General features: G+C 42.9%; 1 protein-coding gene across 3 annotated transcripts in view; it reads right to left on the minus strand.

Moving 5' to 3' along the window:
- Positions 1–3,662: 3,662 nt before the first annotated feature.
- The window catches only part of LOC134344226 (F-actin-monooxygenase mical1-like), a 129,572-nt gene continuing 117,349 nt past the window's right edge, over positions 3,663–15,885 (minus strand). For all 3 annotated transcript variants that reach the window (XM_063043673.1, XM_063043671.1, XM_063043672.1), the window contains one exon: positions 3,663–6,402. In XM_063043673.1, coding sequence (XP_062899743.1) covers positions 6,206–6,402 — 197 coding nt within the window. In that variant the 3' untranslated portion in view covers positions 3,663–6,205. The remainder of the gene's footprint in view (positions 6,403–15,885) is intronic.

The raw sequence follows: 15,885 nt of genomic DNA on the forward strand, positions 1-15,885 counted from the left end.
ACACCTGCCCCAGAAGAGATCCCAATGATCCAGAAATCTGAATCCCTGCCCCCTGCTCCAATCCCTCAGCCACACATTTATCCTCCACCTCATTCTATTCCTATACTCACTGTTGCGTGGCACAGGCAGTAATGCCGAGATTACTACCTTTGAGGTCCTGCTTCGCATCTTTGGTTTCAACATGGTTTCCATAAGGAAAAATCTTGCCTGACAGATCTGTTGGAACTCTTTGAGAAGATTACAAGTAGAATAGATAAATGGGGATGCAGTGGATGTTGTATATTTGGACTTTCAGAAGGCTTTCAACAAGTTGCCACACATGAAGCTGCTTACCAAGTTAAGAGCTGTGGTATTACAGGAAACTTAATGGCATGATTAGAGCATTGGCTGATTGGTCTGAGGCAGCAAGTGGAAAAGGATCCTTTTCTGGTTGGCTACCAATGACTAGTTGTGTTCCACAGGGACTGGTGTTGGGACCACTTCTTTTTATGCTGCATATAAATGATTTAGATGATGGATTAGATGGCTTTGTTGCCAAGTTTGCAGACGATAGGAAGATTGGTGGAGGAGCAGGTAGTGTTAAGGAAACAGGAAAGCCACAGAAGGACTTAGACAGATTAGGAGAATGGGCAAAAAAGTGGCAAATGAAATACAATGTTGGAAGATGCATGGTCATGCAATTTGGTGGAAGAAATAAATGTGCAGGCTATTTTCTAATCAGGGAGGAAATCCGAAAATCTGAGATGCAAAGGGATGTGGGAGTCCTTGTGCAGAACACCCTAAAGGTTAACTTGCAGGTTGAGTTGGTGGTGAGGAAGGCAAATGCAATGTTCGCTTTCATTTCAAGAGGTCTAGAACACAAGTGTAGGGATGTGCACTGAGGCTTTATAAGGCACTGGCAAGGCCTCACCTTGAGTATTGTGAACAGTTTTGGGCTCCTCATCTATGAAAAGGTATGCTGGCATTTGGGGGGGGGCGGTTTCAGGAATGAAAGGGTTATCATACGAAGAATGTTTGATGCCTCAGTGTCTGTACTTGCTGGAAGTTAGAAGGATGAAACCTTTCGAATGTTGAAAGCCTAGACAGAGTAGATGTGGAAAGGTTGTTTCCCATGATGGGGGAGTCTAAGACAAGAGGGCACCGCTTCGGGATAGAGAGGCATCCATTTAACACAGAGATGCAGGGAAATTTCTTTAGCCAGAGGGTGGTGAATTTGTGGGATTGTTGCCACATGCATCTGTGGAGGCCAGGTCATTGGGTGTACTTAAGACAGAGATTGATAGGTTCTTGAATGGACATGGCATCAAAGATTATGGAGAGAAGGCTGGGGAGTGGGGCTGAGAGGGGAAAAAAGGATGAGCCGTGATTGAATGGCGGAACAAATTCGATGGGCCAAATGGCCTAATTCTGCTTCTATGTCTTAAGGTCTTATCATTGTTGTTTCGTTTATTCCTCTCTTCATCCGCTCATATATTTCTATCGGTCTTTCTTAAGCAGTATTCAGGTGATCCCAAAGATTATCCATTCCTGGTCTCTGTCCGGAGGAATGAATCCAATTGGTTATCTACTCCCTGCCTCCACAGACGGGAGATGATTCCGGCAGGTTATCCGCTCCTGGAAATCCAGAGCAACACACACAGAATGCTAGCAACACACATCAAAGTTGCTGGTGAATGCAGCAGGCCAGGCAGCATCTCTAGGAAGAGGTACAGTCGACGTTTCAGGCCGAGACGAGGAACTCAGTAGGCTGGGCAGTATCTATGGAAATGAATCGACATTTTAGGCTGAGACCTTTCTGGAAAGGAAGGGGGAAGACTTCAGAATAAAGTGAGGGGAGGGGAGGGGAAGGAGTATAACTGGAAGGTGATAGGTGAGGCCAGGCAGTGGGAAAGGTTGATGGCTGGAGAAGAGGAGAGTGGACCAAAGAAGAAAGGGAAGGAGGAGGGGACCCAGGGGGAGGTGAAACGAAGTAGAAGGCCAGAGTGGGGAACAGAAGAGGAGCATCCGAAATGATGCTGGAAAAACCTCTAACTCCTGCCCTGGAAGCTTGCTGAAACTGAGTGTCGGTGACAGGGCAGCAGTTCTAAAATGACTCACTTTCCTGGCGTACATAAATGTGTCTACCTGGGCCTAATCAACCAGCTCAGAATCCATAAACTGAGTGGAAGAAGGTCACCATCATCCCATAGGGGTACAGTGGAGGTTGGACAGTTCCCATGCACCATCTGATCAAAACTGGGAGCTTTTTGCTTTGTCTGGATCAGCTCCAGTAATGTGAAATGGAAAATTACAAACAGCAAGAAATACTTTGCATCTGATGTGGAGTGGGTACTTCTTGTGCATTTCTGATTTGACATTTTTCAACTGTTTCCATGAACTTCAGATGTAAACGAACCCTGGCATCCAAATGACTATTTCAAGGTGTGAAACAAGTTAACATGTCAGCAACTTTATACACAGTTAATTTATTAGATGGGTATTTGACTGAACATCCGTTCACCCTGGATCCAAAAAGCAGCATCAGTTTCACTGTCGACTTGGTTAGTTTCCTCTGATTACCATATGTGTTTAGATTATCTTAATAGTGCCTCTGAAATAACTGCCAGAGCTACTGCTGGAATTAGTTAGCATTGTAATTAAATGAACTGCACATTATGAGCCGATTTACTAAAGTGTTAGTTGAAACAGGGTGTAGTCAGTGTAAAACTGACCATTTGATGTTTCTACTGGGCCTACTTGTCTCACCTAACACAAGTGTATAGACCATAAGATAAGACATAGATATAGCGAGATATAGAAGGCATATGACATGCTCAACTTCATTGCTCAGGTCATTGAGTATAGAAGTTTGAGTCATATTGTAGCTGTATAAAACTTTAGGTGGGCCTACAAGGAGGAAATGGAAGCTTTGGAGAGAGTTCAGAAAAGGTTTAGCAGGATATTGCCTGGATTGGAACTATGAGAGGTTGGACTGAAAGACAACCTGATAAATTATCAGGAGCACAGATCGAGTCAATAGGAGTCATTTTTCTAAGTCCGAAATGTCAAATGGTAGAAGACACGAGTTCAAAGTGAGGAGGGGAAAATTTAAAAGACATTTACAAGGTCAATTTAGTTCATTTTAAAGAGTGCTAGATAACTGAAATGATACTGTTTGAGGCATTTAAGGAGGCACATAAACGTGCAGAAAATTAGGGAGATACAGATCATGTGCTTAGGTTACATTGGTTCATGATCAGCACAGACATTGCAGGTCCCAGGGCCTGAACCGGTACTGCACTGTTCTGTTTGGTGAAGCTGAACATCAGCTCTTTGATGCTTCATACCTCTGTTTGAAACAAACTCAGTGATTAATTTTTAATGTTCAATGCCGTTAACACAGTGCAGCATTGTCAATCAACTCAATAGTTGCAACCTAAAATAAATGTTATAACTGGGAATTTTGACGTGCAATGTTTGAACTGGATTCTGGGGTGATTGTGTAACTAATAGCAGTTTGCGATAGGCAAAATGCCACAGTTAGTGAATGTACTGGAACAAACAGATGAGGTGTGACCCTTTAGTCAGGAATTCCTGTGTACGAAACAACACTTCCACTGTGGCAAAACTTCAAAAAGTCAGTCAACTGCAAAGGAAAATAATTAATCAAAAACATTTCATGTTTATTTCTGCGCTTTTAATTCAAATGTTTTCAACATTATACAATTCAAAAATAAAGTCCTTTTCCGGAGTGAAATGCAATGATGACCATTTCTGGTTGGGGGTGAGGAGGTGGGAGTGGGGAGGGGAGTTACTTTCAGGATTAAGTTGCCCTTACAAACCACATCATGCGCACAGAATGACATTGTTCCCTGTGTGATGCTTCTTTCACATAATTCCTGACCCTCCCACCACACCAACTCATCTTTTCTCCAAGAATAACACAGAAATTCCCACCACAGTACTGGCCTGGGTCACCTGCTTTGTGAAGCCCTTATTTCTAAAGGTCCTGCTCATCTCACCAAGTCCTGAAAACACCTCAATGGGACAAGGGCTCTGTTGCCTCTTTACCTGTAGGCCTCCTTTCTCTATCCCATCCCTGACCACTACATCGACCAATCTGGCCTGTGCCAATCCCCTAGAATGAGAACCAACTCAGACAGGCAACCAGGCAGCATCTTTTCAGCTAAGAAAATGGTCAATGCCCTTTCGGACTCACCCATGCGTGGCAATGGGGTCAGCTACCAGCGTGGTGCCCTGCTCCAATGAGCATATGCAATGTAAGCTTTTGGATGCACTGGAAGTTCTAGGCCGCAGTTCTCCATACACTGAACCCACAAATCAAACCTGTGAGGTGGGGCACAGTAGCCAAGGGTTCTACAGGATTATTGGGGTTAATGTTGATGTGAGTGTAATAATGGGATTGGTTTCCCTTTCTGTTTTGGCTGAGGGCGAGAACTTTGAGCTACTGTAAGAGATGTTTCTTCTAATGTTGCTGGTGGGAAATTGAGGAAGTTTAAGCCGTTGGAAGGTAGCATCAAGCTGGTCACACGGGGGAAATTATAATAAATAAATAGAATTCAATGAAATGAATGAACAAATCTGGGGACAGCAAACACACAGCTAGGATGCACAAGACTTTTGCACAGTACCATATTTGTCAACGTGGAGTGGAGAGCGAGTTTGTAAATCTGGTGGGAGGAAAGGATATTGGGAATAATTAGTGTGGAGTGGGGTGTGGGACACGTAGCAGAGCAGGAATGTCAGGGCAGGGGGTGGGAGTGGCACGGGTGCAGACACACCCAGCTCTGAGACACCAGGCAAGGTAATTTGATTCCAAACAATTGGTTGATTAATAATTACAGAACATGTCTCTGGTACTTCCTGCCCCCTAACAACTCTCAGTCCACAATTGAGACCCATATTGGAATCAGGTTTATCATAACTCACTTCAGTCATGAACTTTTTTTGTGGCAGTACAGTGCAATATATAAAATTACTACAGTACTATACAAAAGTCTTAGGCACCCTATCTCTCTCATATTCAAGAACTTAGTAATACTGGGTACAGTGCTGGTCACATTACTGACGTGATGTCATTGGAGAAGGTCTAGAGATTTAAGATCATGTTGTTTACAGCCATGTGAAAAGACTAGCTAGGCTGGAGTTGTTTTGATTAGAGCATTAAATATTTTGTAGTTTTAATAAATATATTTGAAATTACGGGATTCCGAGACAAGGTAAAGACGAAGTAGTTATTCCTGATGGCAAAATAGTCAAACTAGCAGAATGGATTTAAGAGCAAATTGAAATTAAAAAACCACAGTTAATGGAAATCTGAAATAAAAATAGAAAAATAAGCCAGCAAATATTTTTGAAAAGAGAAACAGTTTATATTTCAAGTCTAAGAACCTGGAAAGAGTAAACAAGTTTAGTTCTCAGTAGCAGAGAAGTTGGGAGAAAACTCCCAATCCTGACGGTTAATCTCACACTGATGTTAATTTTGTTTCTCTTTCTACCGATGCAGCTTGTCTTGCTGTGTTTCAAGCACTTTGATTTTATAGTATTGATTTACAGTTTAACCAAAAAACAAAGAAAAACTGTAGATGCTGGAAATAAAAGCAAACCGTTGGCCAGAATGTTGAGGATAACTTTCTACTCCTCTTCAAGAGCTGTGTGGGATGTTTTGTGTGGGGGAAGGGAGCAGACTCATCTGAATAAAGTTCTGGAGTGCTAAATTCATCCTCAAAGTAGGTTAGAACATGAACGGGTTTGACCCACACTGTGAAAACATGGCGATCACATTCTCTGGGTTGTGTGTGAACAGGCTCACAGCATCACCTGGTAAGGCAGATGCAGTGCACTACATTACCTCAAACATAATTTATACATAAAGAAAAAATAGTTTGCAATAATTTAGAAGACAGCACTTATCTTGTTGGGTTCAAGTTCCCACGACCCTTCACTGCACTGGAAAGAGTAGATGATAAGAGGGACCTAGAGCCAATGCTGATGCTAGAAATGTCTGTGGTTCAGTGAGGGGAAATAAAACCATGATTTTAATAAAAAGGAAAAATTATTGAGGAGCACTCTTAAAAAATAATTTCTCAAAATACGTTGCTTAAAATTTCTTTCAATAATTATGGAAGCCGAGGTGTCCTTTCATGGATATTCAGAGGCATGGCTTTGTCTTGGAACATCACTCCCATCTGAGGCTGAAGAGTGATCATGTCCAGGCAATGGAGGAACTGGTGGAGAGATCTCTGGCTGCAGCTCCTGGAACAAAGACGGCGTGTGGCTCCTGCTCCTGGAGTCTCTGCTCCTCCAAGAATGTCACCAACTTGTCCCTCATCTTCACCACCTCAATCATCTCCTTGAAAAGCCTCTCCTCTTCAAGATGGTCCTCCTTTGACTTCTTTGATGCTGTAATGTGCAGAGGCAACATTTGGGTTAATTTTTTTAGTATTTGTGCACTATTTTAGAATTGTTCGGTAAAATACTCATTTTGATGATGCTAAGTTCAAGAGAGCCTGGAAACAGATCAAGATTTGTGATGTGGGATGCACCTGTACCTGCTTCCAATTTCATTAATCTGCTAATTAACATGATTGCAGTCACCATGAAATCAGAGATTTATAGTACTCACTTTAATTATGGAGTCAACACTTAAATCTTGCTTGTACTACTTTCACTAAAATTTCTGTATTTTACAATCTAAACCAGGGGTTCCCAACCTTCTTGATACCATGGACCAATGCCATTAAGCAAAGGGTCTGTGGACTCCAGATTAGGAACCCCTGATCTAAACGGTTGAGTCATTGTGCATCGTGGCTGGATTGATGCAAGTTGTGAGCGGACAGAATGAGCTGTCTTGGAGGCTGAGTGAAGGAGGTGGAGCGAACACACTCCAAGACAAGACTGGAGGCATGGTACAGAAACTGAAAAGGAGTGATAGGTGCTGTCTACAAGAAGCACTGTGGGATGTGTGATGGTTGTGAGAAATCAATGTGACAACAAAATAAATGACTAAGCTGATCTTCAGGGTGTGTGGTCGCTTTCCAGTGTTCGTTACCTGATGGAATCCTATTTCACAAGTGGTCCAAGGCCACAGCAAGGTGCAGGGATAAACACTGAAGTGGAAGCTGCTGCATGATGCAGAGGGACACAAAACAAAAAGGCTGCAAATAATGTGGAAGGTAATTTTAAAATATTTTAAATGCAAGTCCAGCAATCAGAAATCAAGTGGAAAGTCTTTAATTCATGTTCGTTAGGGAATAGAGATTATAGCATTGAGAATGTCAGGGGTAGAGGATGTTCAGCCTATTCTAATGGCTAGTTGTAAGAAAGATGCCTAATCTAATTCCAGTGTTCAGCAACAGGTCCACAATCCTGCAGGTCACATCACAAAGTGCACAGTCAACTAGATTTTAAATATGATGAGGGTTCCAGCCTGAGTCCAGAGCATTAAACTTCCCTCTAATCATTCTACAAATGTAATTCAAGATCCAACTAAATTATAAATAATCTATAATCTCTGTTTTTTACTTCGTTGCTGAGGGAAATCAGTCAACCGTTTACCCCTTATTCTGAAACTCTGCTTCTGGACATCACAGCTGAAACATTGTCCTTCCTTTCCTTGTGTCAAGTCTGTAAGAATTTAATGTTCACACCTTAATTTAAATTTAATGAGTCCACCTCACCCCACATTTTCCTAAACTGGAGAATATAAACCCAGTCTTCTCACACAACAAACCCACCTTTCCAGAAATCAATCTGGTGACCACTCACCATACTCCTTCAGTCACAGGTATATCCTTCCCAAGGTAGGAGGGCCAGAGCTGTACGCGATATTCCACATGGACTTTCCAAACAACACCGGTTTGATTTTAAATTCTCTTGCAATTAAGACCAATGTACACTAAACCTCCTGGTTGAAAACTCTACCTGAAGTTAACATGCAGCAAATCTTGAGTATAAAATGCAAACCCCTCCAAATACTAATATCTTTCAAATTCTCAAAAATATTTTTACCTTTTTTTCTGAAGTGGATTCCTTTACACATTATATTCCATCTACCCCTTCACCAAACCTATCTACATCTCCCTGAAGCTTCTTTACATATTCCCTAGCAACATGCACTTTGTATCATCCTCAAATCTAGCTCTAGCACAACGTTTTACAGTACCAGCAACCTGGGTTCAATACCTGATGCTGTCTGTAAGGAGTTTGTACGTTCTCCCCGTAACCATGCAGGTTTCCTCCAGGTGCTCTGGTTTCCTCCCACAGTCCAAAGACATGGTAGCTTAATTGGTCATTGTAAATCCTCCCATGATTAGGAAAGGGTTAAATCAGAGGTTGCTGGGCAGAACGGCTCGAAGAGCCTATTCCACATGATGGGGATGGGGAGAAGGGAGAAAATAAACTCGATATTGCCATCAGAAACACTGATGTAGATTGTGTGCAGCTGGGCCCCTGGGCAATCCAAGTGTCACTGCCTTATACACATTAACTAATCCTTAATCTATACCAGTAATATTATCACAATATCACACACTTTATATTATCTCATGTGCACCTGATCACTGGCCATCTGAAAGTACAAATGCAAACAAACTGATTCACCCTTATCTGTTCTGCTAGCTACAACATGAAAACATTACAATACATTTGTCAGACACAAATCTCTTTCATGAATCCTTGCTGATGGTGCAGTTTTGCACCTGCCGGTGTCAGGCTTTCTGGAATACAGCAGCCCCTGTCTCCTGCGCTCCACTTAAACTCAATCCCTACTAACCAAATAGGAAGTCTGTAATTCCAGCCACAGAGCAGGGGGAGACTGTAATCACTGGGCAGCTGGTGGAACCTGTCCCAGGTTACCAGGGAGTTGTGTTGGGATTTTGGACAGTGGCTGGATTTGGATGAACTGGCTGATGGGATGGGGAAAGGGGAAGGGTAGGTAGGAACTGTAGGGAAGCAATCAGCTGAAGGACAGAGGGAAAGGAAACAAGCACAAGATGAATTAAGGGGGATGGAGTTGAGAGCAAGGGAGGGGTTTGAGGAAAATTATTAGTGGAAATAAGACTGGGGGAGGGGGGGAGTGAAGGGAGAGAGAGAGAGGATTAAGGTAATGAATTTGGATAAGACTGTTGTGACCCTCTGCACATACATGGTGTGTGCAACAGACTTGGATTCCAATCATTCTTCCTTTCTGTCAACTACAAAGCTTAATTCTGTGTCACCTGCAAAATCCTTTATCATGTTCCTGCATCTAGGTCCAAGTTGTTTATATATAGAACAAAGAATACTAGTCACGCCCTTCCAATTACGGGAACGCCCATCAACCATTACCATTTGCTTCATGTTATTGTGTCGGTCTGGATCCAGTCTGCACTCCCCTTGGATCCCTTGGGCTTTTGCTTTGTTACCAGCCTGCTATGTGGAACTATGTCAAAAACATCAAATATACTGCCCTCTTCAATCCTCCTTGTCATCACCACAAAGCAATCATTAAAATCAGTCAGGCACCTTGTTTCCTTAACAAACCCATGCAGGATGACCCTGCATTTCAATAATTTACCCTCCCACTAAAGTTTAACACAGCAATTGTCCAGTCTATTCCCTTCATCCCTTTGTGAAGAGAGTGATATTAGCAGTCCTCTGTCACAGTGCTGAAACCAGGAACAGTGGAAAAATTGTAGTCAGAGCCTCGGGTCAGTTTCCTTCCTTGCTGTTTTTAATGGCCTGAGATCATTTATATATGGGCCAGAGATTTGCTATTCCTCAGAGATGATAAAGCCCTGAAAACCACTTCTTTTGCTGTGATCATCTCATGCCCACTCATTCCTCCCACATCCAACAATTTTACATAATGTTACTTGCTGATGAAGGCATTTGCAAAATCTTCATTCAGAACCTTATTCACAGCCTCTGTCTCCAGAGGTTACATTTTTGACCATTATAAGCTCTAAACGTACTTGAAGCCTCTAGATAACTTATTTTTTCAAAGCTCTCTGTATTCCTAATTTCAGTATAATGTTCATCAAAGTTGCTGGTGAACGCAGCAGGCCAGGCAGCATCTCTAGGAAGAGGTACAGTCGACGTTTCAGGCTGAGACCCTTCGTCAGGACTAACTGAAGGAAGAGTGAGTAAGAGATTTGAAAGTGGGAGGGGGAGGGGGAGATCCAAAATGATAGGAGAAGACAGGAGGGGGAGGGATGGAGCCAAGAGCTGGACAGGTGATTGGCAAAGGGGATATGAGAGGATCATGGGACAGGAGGCCCAGGGAGAAGAAAAAGGGGGGGGGGTGGTAAAAAACAGAGGATGGGCAAGGGGTATAGTCAGAGGGACAGAGGGAGAAAAAAGAGAGAGAGAAAAAGAATGTGTGTATATAAGTAAATAACGGATGGGATACAAGGGGGAGGTGGGGCATTAGCAGAAGTTAGAGAAGTCGAAGTTCATGCCATCAGGTTGGAGGCTACCCAGACGGAATAAAAGAAAAGATGAAGCCACACTCAGGTTGGAGGAACAACACCTTATATTCCGTCTGGGTAGCCTCCAACCTGATGGCATGAACATCGACTTCTCTAACTTCCGCTAATGCCCCACCTCCCCCTCGTACCCCATCTGTTATTTATTTTTATACACACATTCTTTCTCTCACTCTCCTTTTTCTCCCTCTGTCCCTCTGACTATACCCCTTACCCATCCTCTGGGTTCCCCCCCCCCCACCTTGTCTTTCTCCCCGGACCTCCTGTCCCATGATCCTCTCATATCCCCTTTGCCAATCACCTGTCCAGCTCTTGGCTCCATCCCTCCCCCTCCTGTCTTCTCCTATCATTTTGGATCTCCCCCTCCCACTTTCAAATCTCTTACTAACTCTTCCTTCAGTTAGTCCTGACGAAGGGTCTCGGCCTGAAACGTCGACTGTACCGCTTCCTAGAGACGCTGCCTGGCCTGCTGCGTTCACCAGCAACTTTGATGTGTGTTGCTTGAATTTCCAGCATCTGCAGAATTCCTGTTGTTTTTGTTTTTGTTTCAGTATAATGTTCTCTTTTTTGAACTCCAGATCCACAAAGGCTGTAGGTTGAAACTTTGAAGTCCAGCTTATTTTGGCAAGGATGAAAATGGGCCATCATAAATGAGTCTGTGCATGCCTGATTCTGGAAAGACATTAGCAGTGCCAATGTCAATAGTGAATGGAAATGCTCAGTACTATTTGCAATGGGCACAATTTAACTGGGAAGCAATTACTACTGTGAATGTGAATTTATACACAAATTGCACATCATTGTTCAACTTATTATATTAAAACGCTGAGAGCTGTAGAATGGTAGGTGGACAATAATGGAAAGTAGAGGTTTATTGTACAAAATATCCTTCAATGAAGGTACTAATGTTACACAATAGGTTGGCATTTCTAATGGAAATTCCCTTGTTACATAGTGGTACTGCTCAGTTATGAATCAATAGGAATAGAATTCACTCTACAGTGATGGGAAGACCGTAAGATATAGGAACAGAATTAGGCCATTTGTCCCATCAAGTCCATATATAACCATATAACAATTACATTACGAAACAGCACATCTCGGCCCTTCTAGTCTGTGCCGAACACTTACTCTCACCTAGTCCCACCGACCTGCACTCAGCCCATAATCCTCCATTCCTTTCCTGTCCATATAGCAATCCAATTTAACTTTAAATGACAATATCGAACCTGCCTCAACCACTTCTACTGGAAGCTCGTTCCACACAGCTACCATGCTCTGAGTAAAGAAGTTCCCCCTTATGTTACCCCTAAACTTTTGCCCTTTAACTCTCAACACATGTCCTCTTGTTTGAATCTCCCCTACTCTCAATGGAAAAAGCCTATCCACCTCAACTCTATCTATCCCCCTCATAATTTTAAATACCTCTATCAAGTCCCCCCTCACCCTTCTACGCTCCAAAGAATAAAGACCCAAAGTCATCTCTGTAACTTCGGAGATGAAACCCAGGCAACATTCTAGTAAATCTTCTCTGTACTCTCTCTATTTTGTTGACATCTTTCCTATAATTCAGTGTCCAGAACTGTACACAATACTCCAAATTTGGCCTTACCAATGCCTTATACAATTTTAACATTACATCCCAACTCCTATACTCAATGCTCTGATTTATAAAGGCCAGCATACCAAAAGCTTTCTTCACCACCCTATCCACGAGATTCCACCTTCAGGGAACTATGCACCATTATTCCTAGATCACTCTGTTCTACTGCATTCTTCAATGCCCTACCATTTACCATGTATGTCCTATTTTGATTAGTCCTACCAAAATGTAGCACCTCACATTTATCAGCATTAAACTCCATCTGCCATCTTTCAGCCCACTCTTCTAACTGGCCTAAATCTCTCTGCAAGCTTTGAAAACCTACTTCATTATCCACAACGCCACCTATCTTGGTATCATCTGCATACTTCCTAATCCAATTTACTACCCCATCATCCAGATCATTAATATATATGACAAACAACATTGGACCCAGTACAGATCCCTGAGGCACACCACTAGTCACCGGCCTCCAACCTGACACACAGTTATCCACCACTACTCTCTGGCATCTCCCATCCAGCCACTGCTGAATCCATTTTACTACTTCGATATTAATACCTAATGATTGAACCTTCCTAACTAACCTTCCGTGTGGAACCTTGTCAAAGCCCTTACTGAAGTCCACACAGACAACATCCACCGCTTTACCCTCGTCAACTTTCCTAGTAACCTCTTCAAAAAATTCAATAAGATTTGTCAAACATGACCTACCACGCACAAATCCATGTTGACTGTTCCTAATCAGACCCTGTCTATCCAGATAATTATATATACTATCTCTAAGAATACATTCCATCAATTTACCCACCACTGACGTCAAACTCACGGGCCGATAATTGCTAGGTTTACTCTTAGAACCCTTTTTAAACAATGGAACAACATGAGCAATATGCCAATCCTCCGGCACCATCCCCGATTCTAATGAAATTTGAAATATTTCTGTCAGAGCCCCTGCTATTTCCACACTAACTTCCCTCAAGGTCCTAGGGAATATCCTGTCAGGACCCGGAAACTTATCCACTTTTATATTCCTTAAAAGTGCCAGTACTTCCTCTTCTTTAATCATCATAGATTCCATAACTCCCTACCTGTTTCCCTTATCTTACACAATTCAATATCCTTCTCCTTAGTGAATACCGAAGAAAAGAAATTGTTCAAAATCCATCCCCCCTCCATCTCTTTTGGCACATAGCTGTCCACTCTGATTCTCTAAGGGACCAATTTTATCCCTCACTATCCTTTTGCTATTAATATAACTGTAGAAACCCTTTGGATTTATTTTCACCTTACTTGCTAAAGCAATCTCATATCTTCTTTTAGCTTTTCTTATTTCTTTAAGATTCTTTTTACATTCTTTATATTCCTTGAGCACCTCATTTACTCCATGCTGCCTATATCTATTGTAGATATCTGTCTTTTTCTGAAGCAAGTTTCCAATATCCCTGGCTCTCTCGAACTTTTAACCTTCCTTTCAACCTAACAGGAACATAAAGATTCTGTACCCTTAAAATTTCACCTTTAAATGACCTCCATTTCTCTGTTACATCCTTCCCATAAAACAAATTGTCCCAATCCACTCCTTCTAAATACTTTCGCATCTCCTTAAAGTTAGCCTTTCTCCAATCAAAAATCTCAACACTGGGTCCAGACCCATCCTTCTCCATAATTATATTGAAACTAATGGCATTGTGATCACTGGACCCGAAGTGCTCCCCAACACATACCTCCGTCACCTGACCTACCTCATTCCCTAACAGGAGATCCAACACCGCCCCTTCTCTAGTTGGTACCTCTATGTATTGCTTCAAAAAACTATCCTGCACACATTTTACAAACTCCAAACCATCCAGCCCTTTTATAGTATGGGCTTCCCAGTCTATATGTGGAAAACTAAAATCTCCCACAATCACAACCTTGTGCTTACTATAAATATCTGCTATCTCCTTACAAATTTGCTCCTCCAATTCTCGCTCCACATTTGGTGGTCTATAATACACCCCTAGAAGTGTTACTACACTTTTCCCATTCCTCAATTCCACCCAAATTGCCTCCCTAGACGAGCCCTCTAATCTACCCTGCCACAGCACCGCTGTAATATTTTCTCTGACAAGCAATGCAACACCTTCCCCTCTTGTCCCTCCAACTCTATCACACCTGAAGCAATGAAATCCAGGAATATTTAGTTGCCAATCACACCCCTCCTGTAACCATGTTTCACTAATAGCTACCACATCATACTTCCAGGTATCAATCCATGCTTTAATCTCATTCACCTTTCTTGTAATGCTCCTAACATTAAAATAAATGCATTTAAGAAATTTTCCACCTCTTACTCTCTGTTTATCACTAATGGTGCAAACAACTTTACTATTTTCTTTTTCTTCTTTCTCCCCTACATCTGTTCCTACACTCTGGTTCCCCTCCCCCCTTGTATCTAGTTTAAATCCACTGGAGCCTCTCTAGCAAACCTACCTGCAAGAATATTTGTCCTCCTCCAGTTCAGATGTAAACCGTCCCACCGGAACAGGTCCCACTTTCCCTGGAAAACTGCCCAATTATCTATAAATCTGAAGCCCTCCCTCCTGCACCGTGTCTTCAGCCATGTATTGATCTGCGCTATCTTACTAATTCTGAACCCACCTGCACGTGGCACTGGTAGCAATCTTGAGATTGCTATCTTGGAGGTCCTGTCTTTTAACTTGGCGCCTAACTCCCTAAACTCGCCTTTCAGGACCTCCTCACTCTTCCTACCCACCTCATTGGTCCCTACATGGACCACAATATCCGGCTGCTCACCCTCCCTCTTGAGAAAACTGAGAACTCGATCCGAGATATCGCGGACCTTGGCACCAGGGAGGCAACAGACCATCTGGGATTCTTGATCTCTTCCACAGAACCTCTTATCTGTCCCCCTAACTATCGAATCCCCTATCACTACTGCTCTCCTCTTTTCCCTCCTTCCCTTCTGAGCTGAGGGTCCCATCTCGGTGCCAGAGACGCAACCACTGCAACTTGTCCCTGGTAGGTCGTCCCCATCAACAGTATCCAAAACAATGTACTTATTATTGGTGGGAACGGCCACAGACTCACTGCACTCTGGCCAAAGAAATTCCTCCTCATCTCAGTCCTAAAAAGATGCCCCTCTCTTCTAAGGCTGTGCCCTCTGGTCTTAGACTCTGCTCATTCTGTCTGTTCCCCTTCCCTCTCCTCACAGTCACCTAGCTACCTGTCTCCTGACTCTTAGGGGTGACTATCTCCCTATAACTCCTGTTCATTTCTGCCTCTGCCTCCCAAATGATCCGAAGTTCATCCAGCTCCAGATCCAGTTCCCTAATTCGGTTTGTCAGGAGCTGCAGCTGGATGCACCTTTCGCAGGTGTAGTCATCAGGGACAATTGTGCTCGCCCCAGACTTCCCACAGACTGCAAACGGAGCACTAACTGCCCTAACTGATGCCTCCATTACTCCTAAGGTAATTAAATAAATTTAAGGAACTTACCCGACATTTCATCATGGCTGATCCATTTTCCTTCTCATCCCCATTCTCCTGCCTTCTCCCCATATCCCTTCATACCCTGATCAGTCAAGAACCTTTCAAGCTCTACCTTAAATATACCTAAAGACCTGGCCTCCACAGCCGCCTGAGGCAACAAATTCTACACACTCACTGCACTCTGGCCAAAGAAATTCCTCTTCATCACAGTCCTAAAAAGATGCCCCTCTATTCTAAGGCTGTGCCCTCTGGTCTTAGACTCTCCCACCATAGGAAACATCCTCTCCGCATCCACTCTATAAAGGCCTTTCAACACTCAAT

The sequence above is a fragment of the Mobula hypostoma genome, chromosome 3 (assembly GCF_963921235.1).
Source record: "Mobula hypostoma chromosome 3, sMobHyp1.1, whole genome shotgun sequence".
Lineage (NCBI taxonomy): Eukaryota > Metazoa > Chordata > Chondrichthyes > Myliobatiformes > Myliobatidae > Mobula > Mobula hypostoma.